Raw genomic sequence first — 17,372 nt, 5'->3', positions numbered from 1 at the left:
AGAACCCCTTTCCCTTAAAGACTCAGGTCAGAAGTCACATAGTACTCCTGTGCTACCACCTAATGCAAAGTGTGATTATTCCTCTACTTCTCTTCTGCATTTAAATGTTAAATTATTGAGGGAAGAGGCCTGGTCTCATCGTTTTTGGAATAGCTCTGGATCTGCATTCACATTTTGTATATAATACAACTCAGTAAAGGTTGTGTAATATTGACTTTCATATGTGTGTATCCAAAGCTAACATGTTCCCATGCCCTTTGACTCAGCTTTCCCCATGGCAATGAATTTAACCACAGGAAATAATTGAATGGGAAAAAGAAAGTTATACAGATGGAAGTTCTATAAAATATGTATTTGCTAAACATTGGAAACAAGTTAAATGTTTATCAATAGAGTAATGGCAAGTAAATTGGGGTACATGATCTTGAAGGAACATGACTTATTCTCTCATTCATTATACAAACATGAAGACTGCCAAAGAACTATCAGACACACAGCAATTTATCAGATACCACATCTGCCTTCAATGAATACACAGTCTAGTAGAGTCTTCTAAAATGATAATTACCAAACTACATAGAAAGCGAGCACTATTTGTGGTCTAATGTGAAGAAGAAAACAAATCAGATTATAAAACCATCTGTACATGACGACTGCAACTCTAAACATGTGAGAGTGTGAACAAAGTCTGGATGGGTGAATACAGGAATGACAATATTGATGTGGTTAGATTGGATGACATTTTCTTTAGCATTATTACAATTGGTTTTCAAGCTTTAAAGCTTTAGATTGCTTCAAACGTTTCTAGGGGGGAAAAAAAGCTACTCCCATGACCCTGGCTCCCCAGGTTGGCAGTGGCATGAATGACAGGGTATTTTTCCAGATGGGCAGGGGCTTGCCACAAGGTGATTGGGAGGGGATATTCAAGTCAGTCCAGGAGAGTCGGGTTAGGGAAGGCTATCACTTTGTAGACTTGGGAGTGCTCACTGGGTGTCATCGTAAGAACCAGCCTCTTCTGTGTCTGTGCTATGCCACGCAGCAGCACCTGCAGTCTTCTCTAAGTTTTGTGAGCACCACAACTTGAGCATAGCACAGCAGTGCCAGGTGTGGGGGAAGCAGAAGTCTAGGAACCAGACAAAAGGGTTGAGACCTGCAAGAGTTGGTGGCTAGTTCCTTCTGCTGGAAAGGATGATCTCTATGTGAAAGGCTTATCCCTCTTCTATAGACAAGGAAACTGAAGCCTGATTAGTCCCAAGCTACCAGAATTGGGGTTGGAATCCATCCCTTCTTATTTTGGGGCAGGGTTTTTCTGTTTCCCCTACTGGCCTGGGAGCAGGTGGAGATGCATTAGGTCGTGTGGAAGAGACAGGCTGATAGGATGGGTGGAGCCCTTTGGGAAGGAGGAGGCAACGGGGAATCTGTTGGTAGGATCCCATGATGAGAAGCCAAGCATTTGAGTTTTGACTCAATGCAGTAGGCAGTGGGGAGCCCTTATAGGTTTGAGGATGTGATGGAGGAGGGCTTAATGAAAATGAGGCTGGTGTAATCAGGGGAGAGGCTGGGTCAGGCACATGGTAAGGGTGGTGTGGGGCATTTGTTCTGTGTAATCAGAACAGTACAAATTCAACTTCTTGGAAATATGTACTTCTGCTTATCTATCAGTGAGATTGGACTGGAAGCTTCCATCTTACATACCCCTTCCCCATGGATAACAGCACTTTCCAGCGATGGGCACCTGATACAAACTTGGCCTATCAGAGCACTTCCCTGGGAATTTTGCCCTTGGGACCAGAGAAGCATGGGTGTCTGCCCCTCTCTGGTGATAAAGCTGTGTCATGTAAGTCTGGGAGATCTATAATAACTAAAAGATTTGAGTGTCAGAGAGAGGGAATTCTAGCTAGGCTCAGGCCCTGGTTTCCCCTCACTTTGAGGGCTCAGACACCCTTTTGTTCTGCCACAATATGAACAATATTCACCACCCCCTTTTAACTAAACTAGGCTGAGTTGAATTTTTGTCATCTGCAAACCAAAAATTTCTGATGACATTTACAGTAAGAGAAATGTCTACTCTTTGTCAATCAAAGAGTTCAATTTGTTCATTGTTCAAATTTTGAGCACAATTCTCAACAACACTCTGGGGTGGTTTTGTGTGCATTGGGTCCACCACTTTGTGCCTGTAAGAAACAACAACAAAAATCTTTCCTCACTATTCAGCATCAGGTTCAGAAATTCCAGGTTCTCTGTAGACACAGGCTTTGGGAGTCCCTTCAGAGAAGGAGGGACGCATCTCCATCACTCGTGTGGTAAGTAAAATTGCTACTCAGAACACTTCCCTGCCTGCTCCTTTGTGATTCAGATGGGGAGAAATCAACATGGACTGAGCGCCCACACAGGACAGCCAGGCATTTCCCGTACAAGTGGTAAAGGTATCTTCTGAACTTCTCCCCAGCAAATGCATAGATGAGAGGATTCAGGCAACAATGGCTAAATGCAACTGTCTCGGTCACACTGAGGGCCAGCCTCAGATCCCTCCTCATGTCACAACTGGGAAAGAAGTCGTAGAGCTTAAGCGTCTCCAGGAAAATCATAACGTTGTAGGGTGTCCAGAAGAGGAAAAACACGACGACCACCAGAAGGATCAGTTTGATGGCTTTGGCTTTTTTGTGGTTCTTGCAGGAAAACAGCGTCTGGATGATTCTGAAGTAGCAGTAACTCATAATGAGCAGGGGAAGTAGGAAGCCAAGAAAATTTGCTTCCACATTGCGGAGCACAGGCCAGATTTCCTGGAGGACCTCGGGGTAGTCACCAAGGCATTCGTTTTCTTTCTGTTTTGTGAACATGAACTGGGGTGCTGCCACCAAAATGGCTGCTGCCCAGACGCCTAGGCTGATGGTGACGCCATGCTGCACGGTCCGGTTGTTCATGGAGTTGGCGGCCAGGACGATGGCCAGGTACCTATCAATGCTGATGACGGTGATGAAGAATATGCTTCCAAAAAAGCCGATGAAGAAGAAGGCGGTAGTGAATTTGCACACGGCGTTTTGGAGGCCCTCTTCATTTATCACATAGTGAGTCCAGAAGGGCAAGGTGGCTACAAATAGCAGATCAGACAAGGCCAGGTTCAGGAGGTAAATGTCGGTGACACTCTTGGGCTTCTTGCTGTTGGTGAGGGCAAACACTACCAACAAATTTCCCACCAGGCCAATGGCAAAGACAACGGAGTAGAATATGGACAGGAACACAGTCCCAAAGGCCACGATGTCCCCAATATAACAGGCTTCAGCCGAATCATCGTACTCAAAGTTTTCTGTAACTGATTCAGGGAACGGATCCATGGGGACAGCCTGGATCAGAAAGAAAAACAAGTAACTGCGTTAGTTCTCAGAAAAACAAAGTTGGAATTCTGTGTGGCCTCATATGTAGGCAGGCAGGAAGAAACAAATATTGGTTGGGTGCACACTACATTTCCCAGCTTCCCATTTGCTGTGTTGTTTAATCCCCACAACAGTCTTGTGATGAAGACTGCAACAGCCTCTTTTGACAGGATAGGCAGACTCCTTTGACTTGCCCAGAGCCATGCAGTAAATGGCTCCGTGAGCATTTGGCTCTAGGCTTTTTTTAAGATGTAGTCTCGCTGTGTCACCCAGGCTGGAGTGCAGTGGTGCGATCTCAGCTCACAGAAACCTCTGCCCCCTGGGGTTCAAGCGATTCTTCTGCTTCAGCCTCCCAAATAGCTGGGATTACAGGCATGCACTACCATGCCTGGCTAATTTTTGTATTTTTAGTAGAGATGGGGTTTCATCATGTTAGCCAGGCTGGTCTCGAACTCCTGACCTCAGATGATTCACCTGCCTCAGCCTCCCAAAATGCTAGGATTACAGGCGTGAGCCACAGAGCCTGGCCGGCTCTAGGCTTTTTGAAGCTTGAGACAGATCTGTTTTTCTTTGACTGTCCAAAGTCTCTCCAAAAGCTAGCTAGTTTGACCAATGTGTGGATGAGAAAGGGAGAGCCATGAGCAGGAGGCAGGGGTGAGATGGGGTGAATTGGGGGTGCAGCTGTAATTCACACTTCCAGTCCAAACTTCCCCAAAGCAATTCTCCATCCTCTTCCTTTATTTCCACCTTTTCCACTCTCTGGCCTCTTACTTTTCCACGAAGCTAGGCCTGGAGAGAGAAGCTTCAGACCCAGAGCCTTGGGCAGAACAGCACCGGGAAGCCCTCATCTTTGTTTTTTGAGAACCGTTTCACTTTTTCTTCTCCTTATAACCAACAAGTCCCTCTCTTTCTTAGCAGGTGTCAGACAGTCATACACTCTAGAGTGACTACCTTGTTTTGGGTTGCCCAGGACTTTCCTGGTTTTAGCCCTGAAAGTCCCACCTATTGGGAACCCCCCACTCCCAGGCAAATCAGGACTGTTGGTCATCCTACAACCCTAAGTGAAGAGGAGGTGTTGCCATCATTCAGGGCTCTGCAGTCATAGAGGGGCTGGCTGATCCAAGATGGAGGATGGGGCTCCGATGTCTACTGGCCTAGGCTCCCCTTACCATTACCAGCCCTATACTTCACTTTGGTCTGGTCTTCCCCACTATTCTTATCTCCTGTTACCTTCTGAGCAGGAATTGAAAAAAGAAGACACTTCTGCAGGCTGCACTCCCCTTCTTTTCGCAGCCAGGACTTGGTCATTCACTCCAGAGCTGGCTGGGAGGCAGCCCCTTCATACTGCTCCTCTGGGTGTCTCCTCCTCCCTTCCTCGTGATACCACAGATGCAGATGGGTCCCTCAGAAACCCTCAAAACAGGCCTCCTGGTTGTCACCACCTACCTCTTTACCACAACTTACAGCAAAGCTCACGCTTTAACCGAGGGAGTTTCCACGCCCCACTATACCCTTTCCATGATGGTTTTACCCAGGCGGTGTCTCCCTCCCTCAAGATGAGGCCCACCCAGCCAGGGTGTCACTTCTCCCTTCCCAGCCTCTTCTTTGAGGCCTGCATCTCACCCAGAATCTCCTGGGATAAGTGGGCCGGGGCTTTACGACCCAAGCTGTCTCAGGCTGTGATGAGTTCTCAACCCCAGGGAACGTGTATGCTTTCTCTGCTTCAGGCTGCAATGGCCTTTTCTCAGAGAATAATCTCTGGTTGTGACATTAATTAATAATATTCAAGTCGAATGGTATAAAATGGCTGACATGCAGCTATTTTTGAGCCACATCCATGTCAGTTTCATATGACTCAAGCTCTATGTGGGGAAACAGAAATTGCTACTTAGTGCCTGTAGCTTGTCACAGAGCATGATCTTCCCAGACACGCTGCTGCATGAGTAAAAATAGTCAAGTCCTTGGTGGTTCTATGTTAGGGACCCTGGAGCTAGCTACTTTCTCCCTCCCCTTCCCCTCCCTCCCCTTCCCCAGTGAGAAGAGCTGGCAAAGCTGACCTCAAATCCAATAAAAATTGTCCTGCATCTCTTCACGTGCCTGTGGTCGGTCCTTTAGCCCAGGAACTTCTGTGGACTCCGGCACTCCCGAGATTGAATCCTGCATCTGTCCTCTCTGGCTGAGTGATGGGTGAGCTTGAAACTTCTGAGCCTAACATTCTTTGTCTGTAAGATCAGGATTCATTCTCATGCCTGCACACAGAACTGTTTTAGGGGGAGCACCTGGCACAGTGTGTGTGTATGTGTGTCGCATACAGCAAGAACTTGATACATGTTCAATTTGCTTCCTGCATTATGTGAGGAAGCAGAAGCCCTTTGGATCTTTGGAATCATCAAGGCTGCCTGTGGACTCCCATGTTCCACCTCTACCCTGGGTATCCTGGGAATTTGATCTTTAAAGGTCACTTTATTTTATTTTCCCCCCTGAAATAAGACATGTTTTCTTTTCAGATTATTTTGTGGGAGGGGAAGTAAGCCGCCCTTTATTGAGCTTTTACTAAACTGTCAGACTTATTGCTCTACTTGGATCATTATCAATCTAATCCTTTCTGCAATTCTGAAAAAAAAAAAGTTCTATATTTAATTCACTGCCCTGCTGAATGGCTCTGGGGATATTCATGATGAGAGGAAGGAATGGGACAAATGTGGAGAAGGCAGGGAAGTTAGAAATAAGCAACTGACTTTCTGGTTGAGTGGCAGAGGGGCCCCAAATCAGGCCCTTTGCCTTACTGGGTGCCTGGGCTCAGGGCTGCCAGGTGCACAGGGACATCTCTAATTTGCACCAAGGCTCCATATAAGCCTTGGGTGGTCCTGGCTTGGCAGGAAGCTCATGAAAAGATCAGTCAAGCACAGTCTAAGCCAGAAAGGAGCTTGTCTTTTCAATGGGGAAAATTCACATAAAAACTTTGATTAAGGCAGAATGGAAGAAGTGGGTCAATGTATCCTCTGAAGATGGTATGCAAATTCAGGTAATGCTCTGGGCGGGATGGTTTTGCCTGACACGTGGTGGTATTATGTATTGAGAGCTAAATGGCTGGTTATGGGCACCCATCTGGCTTGGGACTGCTCCCTGCCATCCAAAGGGTCTGCTCAGTACGGGCAGAAGAACACTCTGCAGCCCTCATCCTAGCTCCCTGCTGTCTCAGAGTCCCCAGTGAAGACCCTAGAATTGCCATGGCTCCCACAGGAGTCTCTTGGTGCTGGCACAGTGAGTGCATGCAGTGGGTGCTCACCCAGCATACTGTGGTCCCTGCTACGAGTCATCTGGACCATGCTACAGAGGAAAGAGTGGTACAGATACCGCTTTCTATGAGTTCCCACGTGATTCTGAGGATCAGTACTGGTCATTGAGGGACATTGTTGACCTTCATGTTCACATTTCCATTTTGCACACATCATGCCTCACAGGAGGCACAGCTGGAAGCACGGGGAGCGGGACTGAGGCCAAGACCTGTGCTCTTCCCACTCTCCCTTGAAGATGGAGGAGACTCGGGCCCTGGGCTTAGGGTTCAAATCCTGGCAGGGGAGAAGAGTCAAGGACACAATGACTACCAAACAGTTGAGTCCCAAATCCAGTGGTAAAAAGGCATCAAAACAACAGCCTTAGCTATCTCCTCTAAAAAATAACCTCTTAGGTTTGTTGAGAGTGTAAGAATTAAATGACTTTAAATTGCTTATTGGGATTTATCATAGACACACAGATGCTCAAGCAAGTGTGTACACTGTCACTGCAGCAAGCTTCAAATATAAATGAAGGGAAACAACCCCAATGTCCATCACTAGGGACAGATCAAAGTACGATAAGTCCAATTAATGGAATACCAAGCAACTGCTTAAAAACACAGTTTCTAGCTCTTGGAAACTTGGGAAAAACAACAAAAACAGGCAAATCTATATGTTCTGTTATGGAACAATCTCTAAGATATACTGGTAAATGAGAAAAGCTAGGTGAGGTACCATGTACATAGTATTCTGTCATTTGTGGAAAATAACGATGTGTGCGTATTTTGCACAAGGTTTAAATATCTCTGAAGGAATACACTGGTGCTGGTAATAGTAATTATCCCTGGAGAGGGATTCTGAAGGACTGAGGATGTGGGAAAGGAGACAGTTTTTGTGGTAAACTTTTGGAAATGTTTTTTACCATGTACACATATTACCTATTTTGGAAAATAGTTTAATTAATTCATTTGGAATTTTAAAATAAAATAAACAAAATATGAGTTATATGAAAACGAAAATAAGTAACTTAGTACAATAACAATCATGCTGCACATAATAAGTGGTGCCAACATATAAAAGAATCATCTCTATTTTATGGGCGAGTAGATGAACTCAGAGAGGGTGAATAACTTATTGAAGGTGATGCAGTGTATGTGCAATGGGGCTGCAGTGAGGGCCCAGATGTGTTCAGCCTCAGCACTTTTTTTTAACTTCACATTACACCCCTTCCCCATTCCTCTTTCCCAAGACTAGGAGTCCCTAAGAGAAGACCTATGTCCTCTTCAGCTCTGTAGGCCAATGTTCAACAGAAGGCCTGGTACACAGTGAATGCCATATGAACATTTGCAGAAGGATAAATATTATATCCTAGATCTTTGTTCCGAAGAGTTTCATCTAGTAGTGATGATAGCACCCTATCAGTCACCCTGATCTCAGGGGTGCTCATGAGCACACAGGTGTCCTTTCTGATCATAGGCTAGGAAGCCTTGAACTCTGAGAAGTTCGTAGGTGCCTGATGTGTTAAATGAATGAATAAAGAAGTGAATGAAAGACTTCAAGCAGCAAGAAAAGAGATTCGTCAGCTCTATAATGTAGAGCCCCAGGAGGTGAGCAGAGGCTCACTAGCTCTTCACAGTCAGAAAACAACTTGGAAAACACAACCTCTCATTTCAACCATACCTCTCACATGTGGCTTTTGAACATATGTGGTCACAAAATAGATATCAGCATGGGTAACAGCAGCTCTGTTTTCTATGCAAATCTCAAGAAACAGCATGAGTCATGGGGCAACATAGGGTTTTGCCTGGTTCTGAAGGGACTTGTACTCTGTGTGCTGGAGCTAGTTCAAACCCACCCTTGGTAGCCAAATGCCCCAGAGCATGTGAAGGCACCATTTACATCAGAAAGCTGACATCAGTGAAGATGTGTCCTTCACAGAATTATTCCAGTGAACTTGATAGCTTTAGCAAGGTGCTTTTTAAGGAATACTGAGCCTGAGCTGCGTGCACCTCCTATTTGTGGATTCTCCAAGATGTTCGAGGTTTGGGAGCTGAGCCTAAAGATAGGGCCTCCTGGCAGCAGATGGGAGTGTGGCCATGCCTTGGGGGTGGCCCGCAGGGTGGTCAAAGGCCTGCCAGAGGTCTAAATAGCTTTCATCTTAGGCTGGACCATGGCTTTCCTTTGTCCCTGAGGGACAATAGAAACCAAATGGAAGAATCAAATGAGGTAAGACTTTGCAATGTCTACCCAGCTGGGTTTCATATCCACAAGGGTTATAAGACACATGCATTCTGGGATGTTGCACTAATAAAAGAACCATCAACTAAGGCTGCACTTTACAACTTAGTGTAGTAGCCAGTAAGAATTTAAACCTTCTTTGGGCCATCCTCAGGCCTCCTTACCCACTATTCAGTTAAGCCAAGGTTTTACTAAATGGCCTTGAGCTGAGAGTTTCGGTGAACCTAGACAGAGCTTTGAGTGTACACGTTTCACACCCAAGTAGAAATTTGTAAAATTCCCCACTCACATCCGTGGCTTATCCTGGTCTACTTCCTCTGGCCTACTTCCTTTTCTCATGCCTGCTTATTTATTTTTTAACTTTTTAGGGGAGGGATGCTCATCATTACCCATTGTTTCCAATCAGCTTCCCTTTTCTATACTTCCCTTCTTCTTTAGATGGCCCAAATCCATTTCTTCTTCTCTCTGACATCCTTTTATGTTGCTTTCCCCTTCTCTTTTGGCTTCACATCCAGCTTACTGTTTTCTAGATCTAGTGTATCTTCTGGTAGTTTTTACTCTCCTGGTCTCTGTTTATGGCTTTTTAGTAAAAGCGAAGACTAGGTTTGAGGTTCAGTCTGGTGCCAAGAAAATTGTGAGGCTTAAATCTTTTCTTGGTACCAAATGAGAGTAGAGAATTGCTCGAGGAGCCCCAACCCAAACTTTCCTTATGAGGATGTCATTGTGCTGTTGGCGTTGCAGAATCTGAAGTTACCCTCAGAAAGTCCAAGTTTAGAAGGAGAGGAGGCTGCCATTCCTGGGTGCCTGCTAAGTGTCATGCTCCACATACAAGATCCCACCATATTCTCTTCACAATCCCACTTGAGAAATGATGATCCCCACGGTATAAATTAACCAGCTGAGGCCCAGATATTTGGTTAACTTGCTTTCAAGGAAGCAAAGGAGCCAGGATCTCAACCCCAGATGCCTCTTTCCACAAAGCCTGTGCTCCTTGCACTGCACAATGCTTTTCTCCCTGGAGGGGAAATCTGCAGGATATTGCAGGCCACTTCTCTCAAAGTAGAACTGAAAATAGCAGACCCAGGCCCCTTAAGAGAAACTGGTCCATGATGCATCTCTGAATTGGTTGGGGTTTTCCCCTCTAGGCTCATAACCTAGCAGGCTGACCCTCAGGGATTGGTGAGTGGAAAATGGAAGGTGGGGTATTATTTGCTCCTCTAGCCACCACTAGGTTGTCCACACTGCCAGAGCCCCAGGAATCTAGCTCCCATCAACGATGGTGAGGAAACTGGGGTAATTTTCTCTGGAGAGGAAAAGTCTGAAGGCTGAAGGGTTAGCCTATTTTCTGCCTTCAAATATATGATAGTGCTTTTAAGAGCCATGTGTTTCACAGGAGCCCACACATTTCCGAAGATGAATGGCTGAGAGACCCTGGACAGGTCACTCCGCTCTGCTTCAGTTTGTTGATGTATGAAATTAAAGCATTGGACCAGACCACCTCAAAGAGGCTTGCTAGCTCTGGCATGCTCAATTTTTCAGCAAGAATCAAACAGAAGGAAACTGCTTGTTTGTTTATTTGTTTGAGATAGGATCTCTCTCTGTTCCCCAGGCTGGAGAGCAGTGGTGTGATCATAGCTCACTACAGCCTTGAACTCCTGGGATCTAGCAGTCCTCCCACCTCAGCCTCCCAAGTAGCTGGGAGTATAAGTGTGCACCACCATGCCCAGCTATTTTTGGTAGATATGGGGTCTTACTATGTTGACCAGGCTGGTTTTGAACATCTGGCCTCGAGATCCTCCTGTCTGGGCCTCTCAAAGTGCCAGGATTACAGGTGTGAGCCATTATGCCTGGCCAAGGAAGCAGTCTTAAAGAGCAACATGAGTCCTAGGTCAGCAAAAGTGTGGTCTATTGTCAACAGAGAGGCTGCCCAGCAGCCTGCGCAGGGAACATGACACTTCTGGGGCAAAGCCTCTCAGCATTCAGATGAGGTTCTGTTTGGAGACAGGGAGCTGGATCAGTTGGTCAAGTCTTGGCAAATCTTGTTTACCTTGCACTAGACAGAAAGGTTCTCAGTTGGCTGCCATGCCCAGACCCCTGACTGTTTGGGAAGCCAAGTTTTACCAGGTCCTGATGGTTTTCTCATTTATGATGGCAGCTATTTTTATAACACACATCCCTTGGGATGCAGAGAGAGCAAAGGCTGATGGGGAGAGGAGTGCTGAGTTCCACGTTAAGGAGCCATGAGGAAACATTTTATACCCCATCCCCTATGCAAGTAAATTCAGTGACTATCTATTCCCATAGCAACGAGCCCACCTAGAACAGCATGGCATTGTCTACCCGCCAGGGTTTCACACAGGCCAAATGCACCCCAACCCCCCCCCCCAGCCCCCCCCAAAAAAAAAAAAAAAAACAGCAACAGGAGAATCTTATTGGGTTTGGTGAATTGCCCCTTTACAAAACCTGCCATTATTTTGTGTTTGAAGCCCCGCCCTTCCCTTTCCTCTTTAGAATACTTTATGGTATTTATTTATTTATGTCAAAGTAAACTGCCCCAAAATTTTGAAAGGCAAATACTTTCATATAAAAAATTTTTTTTTGAATAATTTGAGAAAGGATGGACTTGTTAATTGTTTTAATTTATTAATTAAGTCAAAAAAAATTATTTTTGAAGCATCTGTACCATATCTTCTGAGCTCTAAGGATAACGTAAAAATTAAAAATAAAAACCTTTAATTCTTACTTTGTTAAAAATGGAGCGACAGGAGATTCTCCTCACCTCCTTTTTATTCTCAGCAGCATTGACTTTAGAAAACTGTTTTTTTTTTTTTTTTTTTTTTTTTGACACAGAGTTTCACTCTTGTTTGCCCAGGCTGGAGTGCAAGTGCAATGGTGCGATCACTATAACCTCCACCTCCTGGATTCAAGTGATGCTCCTGCCTCAGGCTCCTGAGTAGCTGGGATTACAGGCACCCACCACAACGCCCAGCTAATTTTTATATTTTTAGTAGAGCCATGTTGGCCAGGCTGATCTCAAATTCCTGAACTCAGGTGATCCACCCGCCACAGGCTCTCAAATTGCTAGGAATACAGGCATGAGCCACTGTGCCCGCCTGGAAAATTGTATGTATTTTCTCCTCTCTTTGAATGTATGTAAATCCTTTTGAAAGTAGATAGGCTTTTTGTCAGCTTTATGAGCTAGGCTAGTCTTTCCCAAGGACCTGGGCGTCATCTCTTTGAAATGTAAACAAGCCTAAGGGAGATAGTGCTTCTATCTCCTAGTTTCTGTGGGAAGGTAGGAGCCTAACTGAAGAACCTTGCTCTGTGCTGCAAAATTATCCCTTGTCTTAAAGATAAATTTGATTTTCCTCTGGGTAGAGCCAGTTAGCTAACACAAGTGGTTAGCCTAATTACCAGGTAAATTTAGAGTGAACCATGTATGGCAAACGGTGCTGGCAAGACCTTTTACTTGAGGAATGTTATTGTTTGTCTTGATAACATGGGTGTAACAGATTGTATCCATTTGGCTATACAAAAGGGGGAGATTTCTTTCTGTTCTTGCAATCTCTTAGTAGAAGGCCTATAATGCTCTGCACATTTTGGTTTACTGCTTATTCCATAATAAAACGGTTCTTTCTCTACTCCTTTTGTGGAGAGAATCTCTGTGTTGAAAGAAGACTTTGTTAATTCTATTTCACCAATACTAAGCACTGTACTAAATTCTGTAGAGGCAGAAGTGTTTAAGATACAGTTCCTAGAAGTGTTTATTATTGCTTAGTAACAGAATATAAGAAAAGTTATGGGATGCCCAAGGATTGAACCTCTATATCTGTCTCCTTAAAAACTGAGGGAGAGTGATCAAGAGGATATTACGAAAAAAAAAAAAAAAAAAAAGCTGCCATTTGAGCTGATGTTTTCAGGATGGGGAAAGTCTTCCAGGTTGACCAAGATGGAGGTGGCAGTGAATAGGGGGTGGGCTTTGAAGACAAAGTCACAGAGGGTCTGCGCATAGGATGGTTTCCCAGGGCCAAGGCCAGGCAGAGGGAAATAGAAACAGAAGGCAGTGAAGATGGTGGAGCTGGGAGGGACCCACATGCTCCCGGAGTGTTCAGGAAACTCAGTTTAGGCTGAGTGCAGGGCTTCGGGGAAGGATGCAGAGAAAGCCAAGGCCAAAAAGGGAGAAGAGGGACAAAGAGAGGGGTCTCAAATCCCACACTAAGTAACTACAAGGAAAAATGATGAAAGACTTTGAAAATAGACACACACTGAATGATGAAAGGACTGGGAGTCCTTTCTAGCATACTCTTTGGGGCCATCTCCCCCTTTTACTGCCTGAGCTAATTTTACAGCACCGTAGGTTATAGCAGATAGCAGTGCAAATGACTCTTGTTCATGGAAATACAAATTGTGTCTGGTGGAGATGCACTGGATGAAGTGCCCTGTGGATATGGACCAATTGTGCCTTTATCTCTAAATTCATCTCAGTATTTCTGAAAGCATCTCACCCGTGCTGTTGGTGTGGCTGTAGACTGCTAATTCTCATTGCTGCATAGGATTCCACTGTATGAATAGCCCGTGATTTATTGCTGTTTCTGCTGCTAATGCACACGTAGGTGGCTTTCAGTTTGTTGCTAGTTTGGACAATGTTGCCATGAAAATTTTTGTGCATGTACGTCTCCTACAACATGGATGCATTTTAAAAGTTTAGTCTTGAGCCAAACCAAAAAGTATGAATCCAAACATGAAGATCGGAAATAGGCAAAGCTAAACTATATCGTTTAGGGATGATATTTAGATTCAGTCAAACTATAGGGAAAAGCAAGGAAGTAATCACCATAAAAGTCAGACTTATGGTTCTTTGTGGGAGAGGAAGAGGCTGTGGTCAGGAAGGGACATGAGAGAGGCTTCTGGGGTTCTCTCTCTCAGCCTGGATGGTGGTAATGTGGGAAATTAAATCTAATACTTTGCTAACCCAGACAGTGTTCTTTCAGTGTGTTACATTTTGCAATAAACAAAATACAACACACTGAAAGGAGACTTCGTTTTCTCCTTAAGTACACTTTAAGGGGAAAACAAAGGTGGTCTAGGAAGATGTTTAAAGACATATAATACAGCTTTTCTTCCCTACTCACAAGCTAAAATGCTGCACTTTGGCCAAACAAGATGAGAGGGCTGAAGCATCAGCTGTGGCCAGCTTGCCGTGAGAATCCCACCTGTGTAGCAGCCAGCAGATTCTAAACCCCTCAAGAGGGCAGGTGGGATCAAGGTTCAGCTAGAAGCCCCAACTTTCCCCGGGCTCTTCTGGGCAGAGTGAGTGATGCCAGAAAGCCCGACTTCTCGGAATGCCTGGGCTGCGCTGCTAGGAATCAGAACATGTCCTCGGGAAAGGCAGCCAAGATCTGGATTCTGCCATTCAGGTTCCACTCTCTCCTACGACCACGACCTGCTATGGAGCAGCAGAAGTTCCCCTCCTTGTTCATCTCCTCCATTACAGGTGCTGGTTCCAAATGTCTCTGAACTCAGGACACTGGGTCAGAGGCTGGGGCTGGGGAGGAGCAGTTGGATGCCTGGATCCCAAGCAGGAGGTTTTTTGAGGCTAGGGTCTCTGGCTAGGGAGAACCATACCTGACATTGCCACTGTGCCATAGCTGCCCGGGGCCGGGTAGGGTTCCTCCTGGGCTGGGGTGGACTGGGTCAGCTCTAACACGTTCTTTGTTCTCCTACCCCTACAGCTCTGGATTCTTCACAACCTCATTCAATAGTAGTCAGTGTTTTTCAGGTATCCAAACTTTCTGAGACTCGGTTTCCGCATGACAACAACATATATTGTTTCTTGAGCACCAAAGACGGGTCAGGCAGTGTGTTTGGGACTTTCTATATCATGCCTTTAATCCTTGTAGAAAGTCGACACATACCCATTATGTGGCTTCAAAGGCTGATGGACAATCTCCATTTTAAAAGCAGGCAACAGACTTAGCAAGCGCTGTGCACAGTCACCAAGTGCAGAGCCAGGACTTCATTCCAAAGCCAAGCTGCCTATGTCCCCATCTGTGAAGAGGGGTCAGCTGAGGAGCAGGGCTCAGGGGCAGACTTTGTGGAGACTGGCACGTGGCTGATGGATAGTAGGTGCTCCTTTCCCAAAGGTGTGGCAAGTGCCAGGTCAGCCTGAGCACTAAGAAGAACCACACTGAGTTTGGGCTGAGACTATTTCCTGCCCTGCCTTCCTTTGTGAAAATAAAGCCAAGCGAAGAGGAAGATGAAAGAATCCACCCTAACCTTCCTGAGCCCATTTCTCATTCTCAGGGGTTTTGAACCCCAATCCACTGCCCCCATTCCCAACCCACGGTGGTCCTCACGGCCCTGCAGCACAGGTCTGTTGCCCACCCTGCCTCCTTTCAGGAAACCCAGGTCCCTCCAAAGCGCCCTCGGGGCCTGGGATGAACTGTGCCCCGAGCAATGCAAGCTTTCTTGCCTGCTTTCACATGGTTCAATTTTCCTTTTTTTGGGCTCAGTTTTTTTCTGCCTCAAGTTTTCTACCTCAAGTATTTCAAAAATTAATTTTGTGTGTGTGTGGGGGGGAAGGGGGTATTGAAAGAATCCTAAAATTGCTTAGCCTTTCTCTGGACTGAGCAATAAACTCACAAAGCAAGGATTGCAGGCTCTGTGAGGCTGTGATTGCCAGAGGCAAGGCAAGAGAAATAACAAGCCATGGCCATTCCTCAGCTGGGGTCTCTGATGGATTTCCTCCTGTTTTGCACTCATAATTTCTTTCTGAAGACCATGTTTTCCACCCACACAAACCTGAGCCTGAGTGTCCTCACAACGGTTGTAACAGCATATATCAAAATTGAACACTAAATTTGTGCCAGGAATTTATCAATTAAAATAGCTTTTCTAAAAAACTGTATATGGGCCAGGCGCGGTGGTTCACACATGTAATCCCAGCACTTTGGGAAGCCGAGGCCAGCGGATCGTCTAAGGTCGGGAGTTCGAGACCAGCCTGACCAACATGGAGAAACCCCACCTCTAATAAAACTACAAAGTTAGCCGGGCGGTGGTGCATGCCTGTGATCCCAGCTACTTGGGAGGCTGAGGCAGGAGAATCACTTAAACCCAGGAGGCAGAGGTTGCAGTGAGCCGAGATTGTGCCATTGCACTCCAGCTTAGGCAACAAGAGCGAAACTCCGTCTCAAAAAACAAAAAACAAACAAACAAAACCCAAAAAAACAAAAAACCAAAAACCTGTAGATGGCACAAAAAGTGGAAGAAAAGGAAAAAAAAAACCATGAATCTATCTGTAATGCAGTTTCCTAGAATCAACTACAGCAATCTTTTAGCTTTTCTCTATCTACATTTTATACGTATTTTATATTTATATTAAGTGCATTTATATTTATATTAAAATGCAGATAACATTTTAAAACTCTTTATTATTAAATTTTCAAATAAAAGTAACTTTTCAAAAAAAGCAGCGAGAACCTCCTTGTACCCATCACCTGGCTTCAACAATTAGCAACCCATGGTCAATATTCCTCTATTCCCCACTTAATGTCTCTCCTGAATTATTTAATTTCACCCATAAACACTTGTGTGCATCTCTAAAAGATAAGGACTCTTTTTTAAAGAAGACTTTAATGCAATTTCTCATCTCAAAAAATTAGCAATAATTCCTCAACAGCATCCAGATGCAATTTTTCATGCTTTTTTCAGTTAGTATAAAATCATGAGCTTTTCTCTACGTCTCTAAAGTATAATTACTAACGTTTCTAATCTTATTCCACCAGGTTGAGTGTAATTATAAATGATCTGATCACTCCTTGCCTCCCCCACTCTTCCATCCCTTTGGACATATTTAGGCTACAACATCCCCAGGAAAATGGTTTCCATTGTGTGCACATAAGGCAAACAAACATTATGAACCTGTTAGCTGTCCACTGCTCCACCCCACCCACAGGTACCCAACTAGTCCTCTGCACCTACCTGGCGTGGACTGCCAAGGGAACCTCTGGATCTGCCAATCAGCCACCCTGTCCTGCACAGACTCTACCAGAGACGAGTATTTCCCTTTCCTTCCCTCTAAGAGCATTTTATTTGCAGAGTTAGCCAATAGTATCTTGTTTCCTGTGAGGGAGACTATCTTTAGATGCTGCAACAGGCAAGCTCAGACACTCCAGGGTGGAGGCCAGCTGCCGACAGGAGGGCCTGACTTTATAAACCTGGAAGACCTAAACCTCGGGGAAGACTGTGGAGCTGGAGGGAGAGAGGTGCCACTTACCCCAACCTGGAGATAGGGGGCAAGGAGCAGGCCCTGCGGTCAGCAAAGCACAGCACAGTCAGCTCTCATCAATGGGGTGCCTTCAGGAAGCTGGGAGAGCTCATGGGGCCCTCAGCTTCCCTGCCCATGAGAGGGACCCCAGAGTACTCACTGGACCACATTGGGGCACACACAGCTCTTCTCCTCAAAGTGTGGTCCCAGGTGCTG

At 45.4% G+C, this 17,372-nt stretch overlaps 1 protein-coding gene across 1 annotated transcript; it reads right to left on the bottom strand.

Moving 5' to 3' along the window:
• Positions 1–333: 333 nt before the first annotated feature.
• CX3CR1 (C-X3-C motif chemokine receptor 1) lies at positions 334–16,979 on the bottom strand. Its single transcript, XM_017849661.1, has 2 exons — positions 16,871–16,979; positions 334–3,344 (listed from the first exon to the last, which is right to left on the bottom strand). Exon 2 carries the CDS (start codon positions 3,333–3,335, stop codon positions 2,268–2,270), a length of 1,068 nt encoding a protein of 355 aa, XP_017705150.1. The 5' UTR covers positions 3,336–3,344; positions 16,871–16,979; the 3' UTR covers positions 334–2,267.
• Positions 16,980–17,372: the final 393 nt, after the last annotated feature.

Source organism: Rhinopithecus bieti, unplaced genomic scaffold (assembly GCF_001698545.2).
Source record: "Rhinopithecus bieti isolate Rb0 unplaced genomic scaffold, ASM169854v2 scaffold_33121, whole genome shotgun sequence".
NCBI classification, from domain to species: domain Eukaryota; kingdom Metazoa; phylum Chordata; class Mammalia; order Primates; family Cercopithecidae; genus Rhinopithecus; species Rhinopithecus bieti.
The sequence above is the reverse complement of the archived record's forward strand: the minus strand, read 5'-3'. Positions and strand labels throughout refer to the sequence as shown.

Excerpts from the sequence above, each read along its gene's own strand:
- CX3CR1 (XM_017849661.1), bottom strand. The coding sequence starts at position 3,335 with ATGGATCCGTTCCCTGAATCAGTTACAGAAAACTTTGAGTACGATGAT.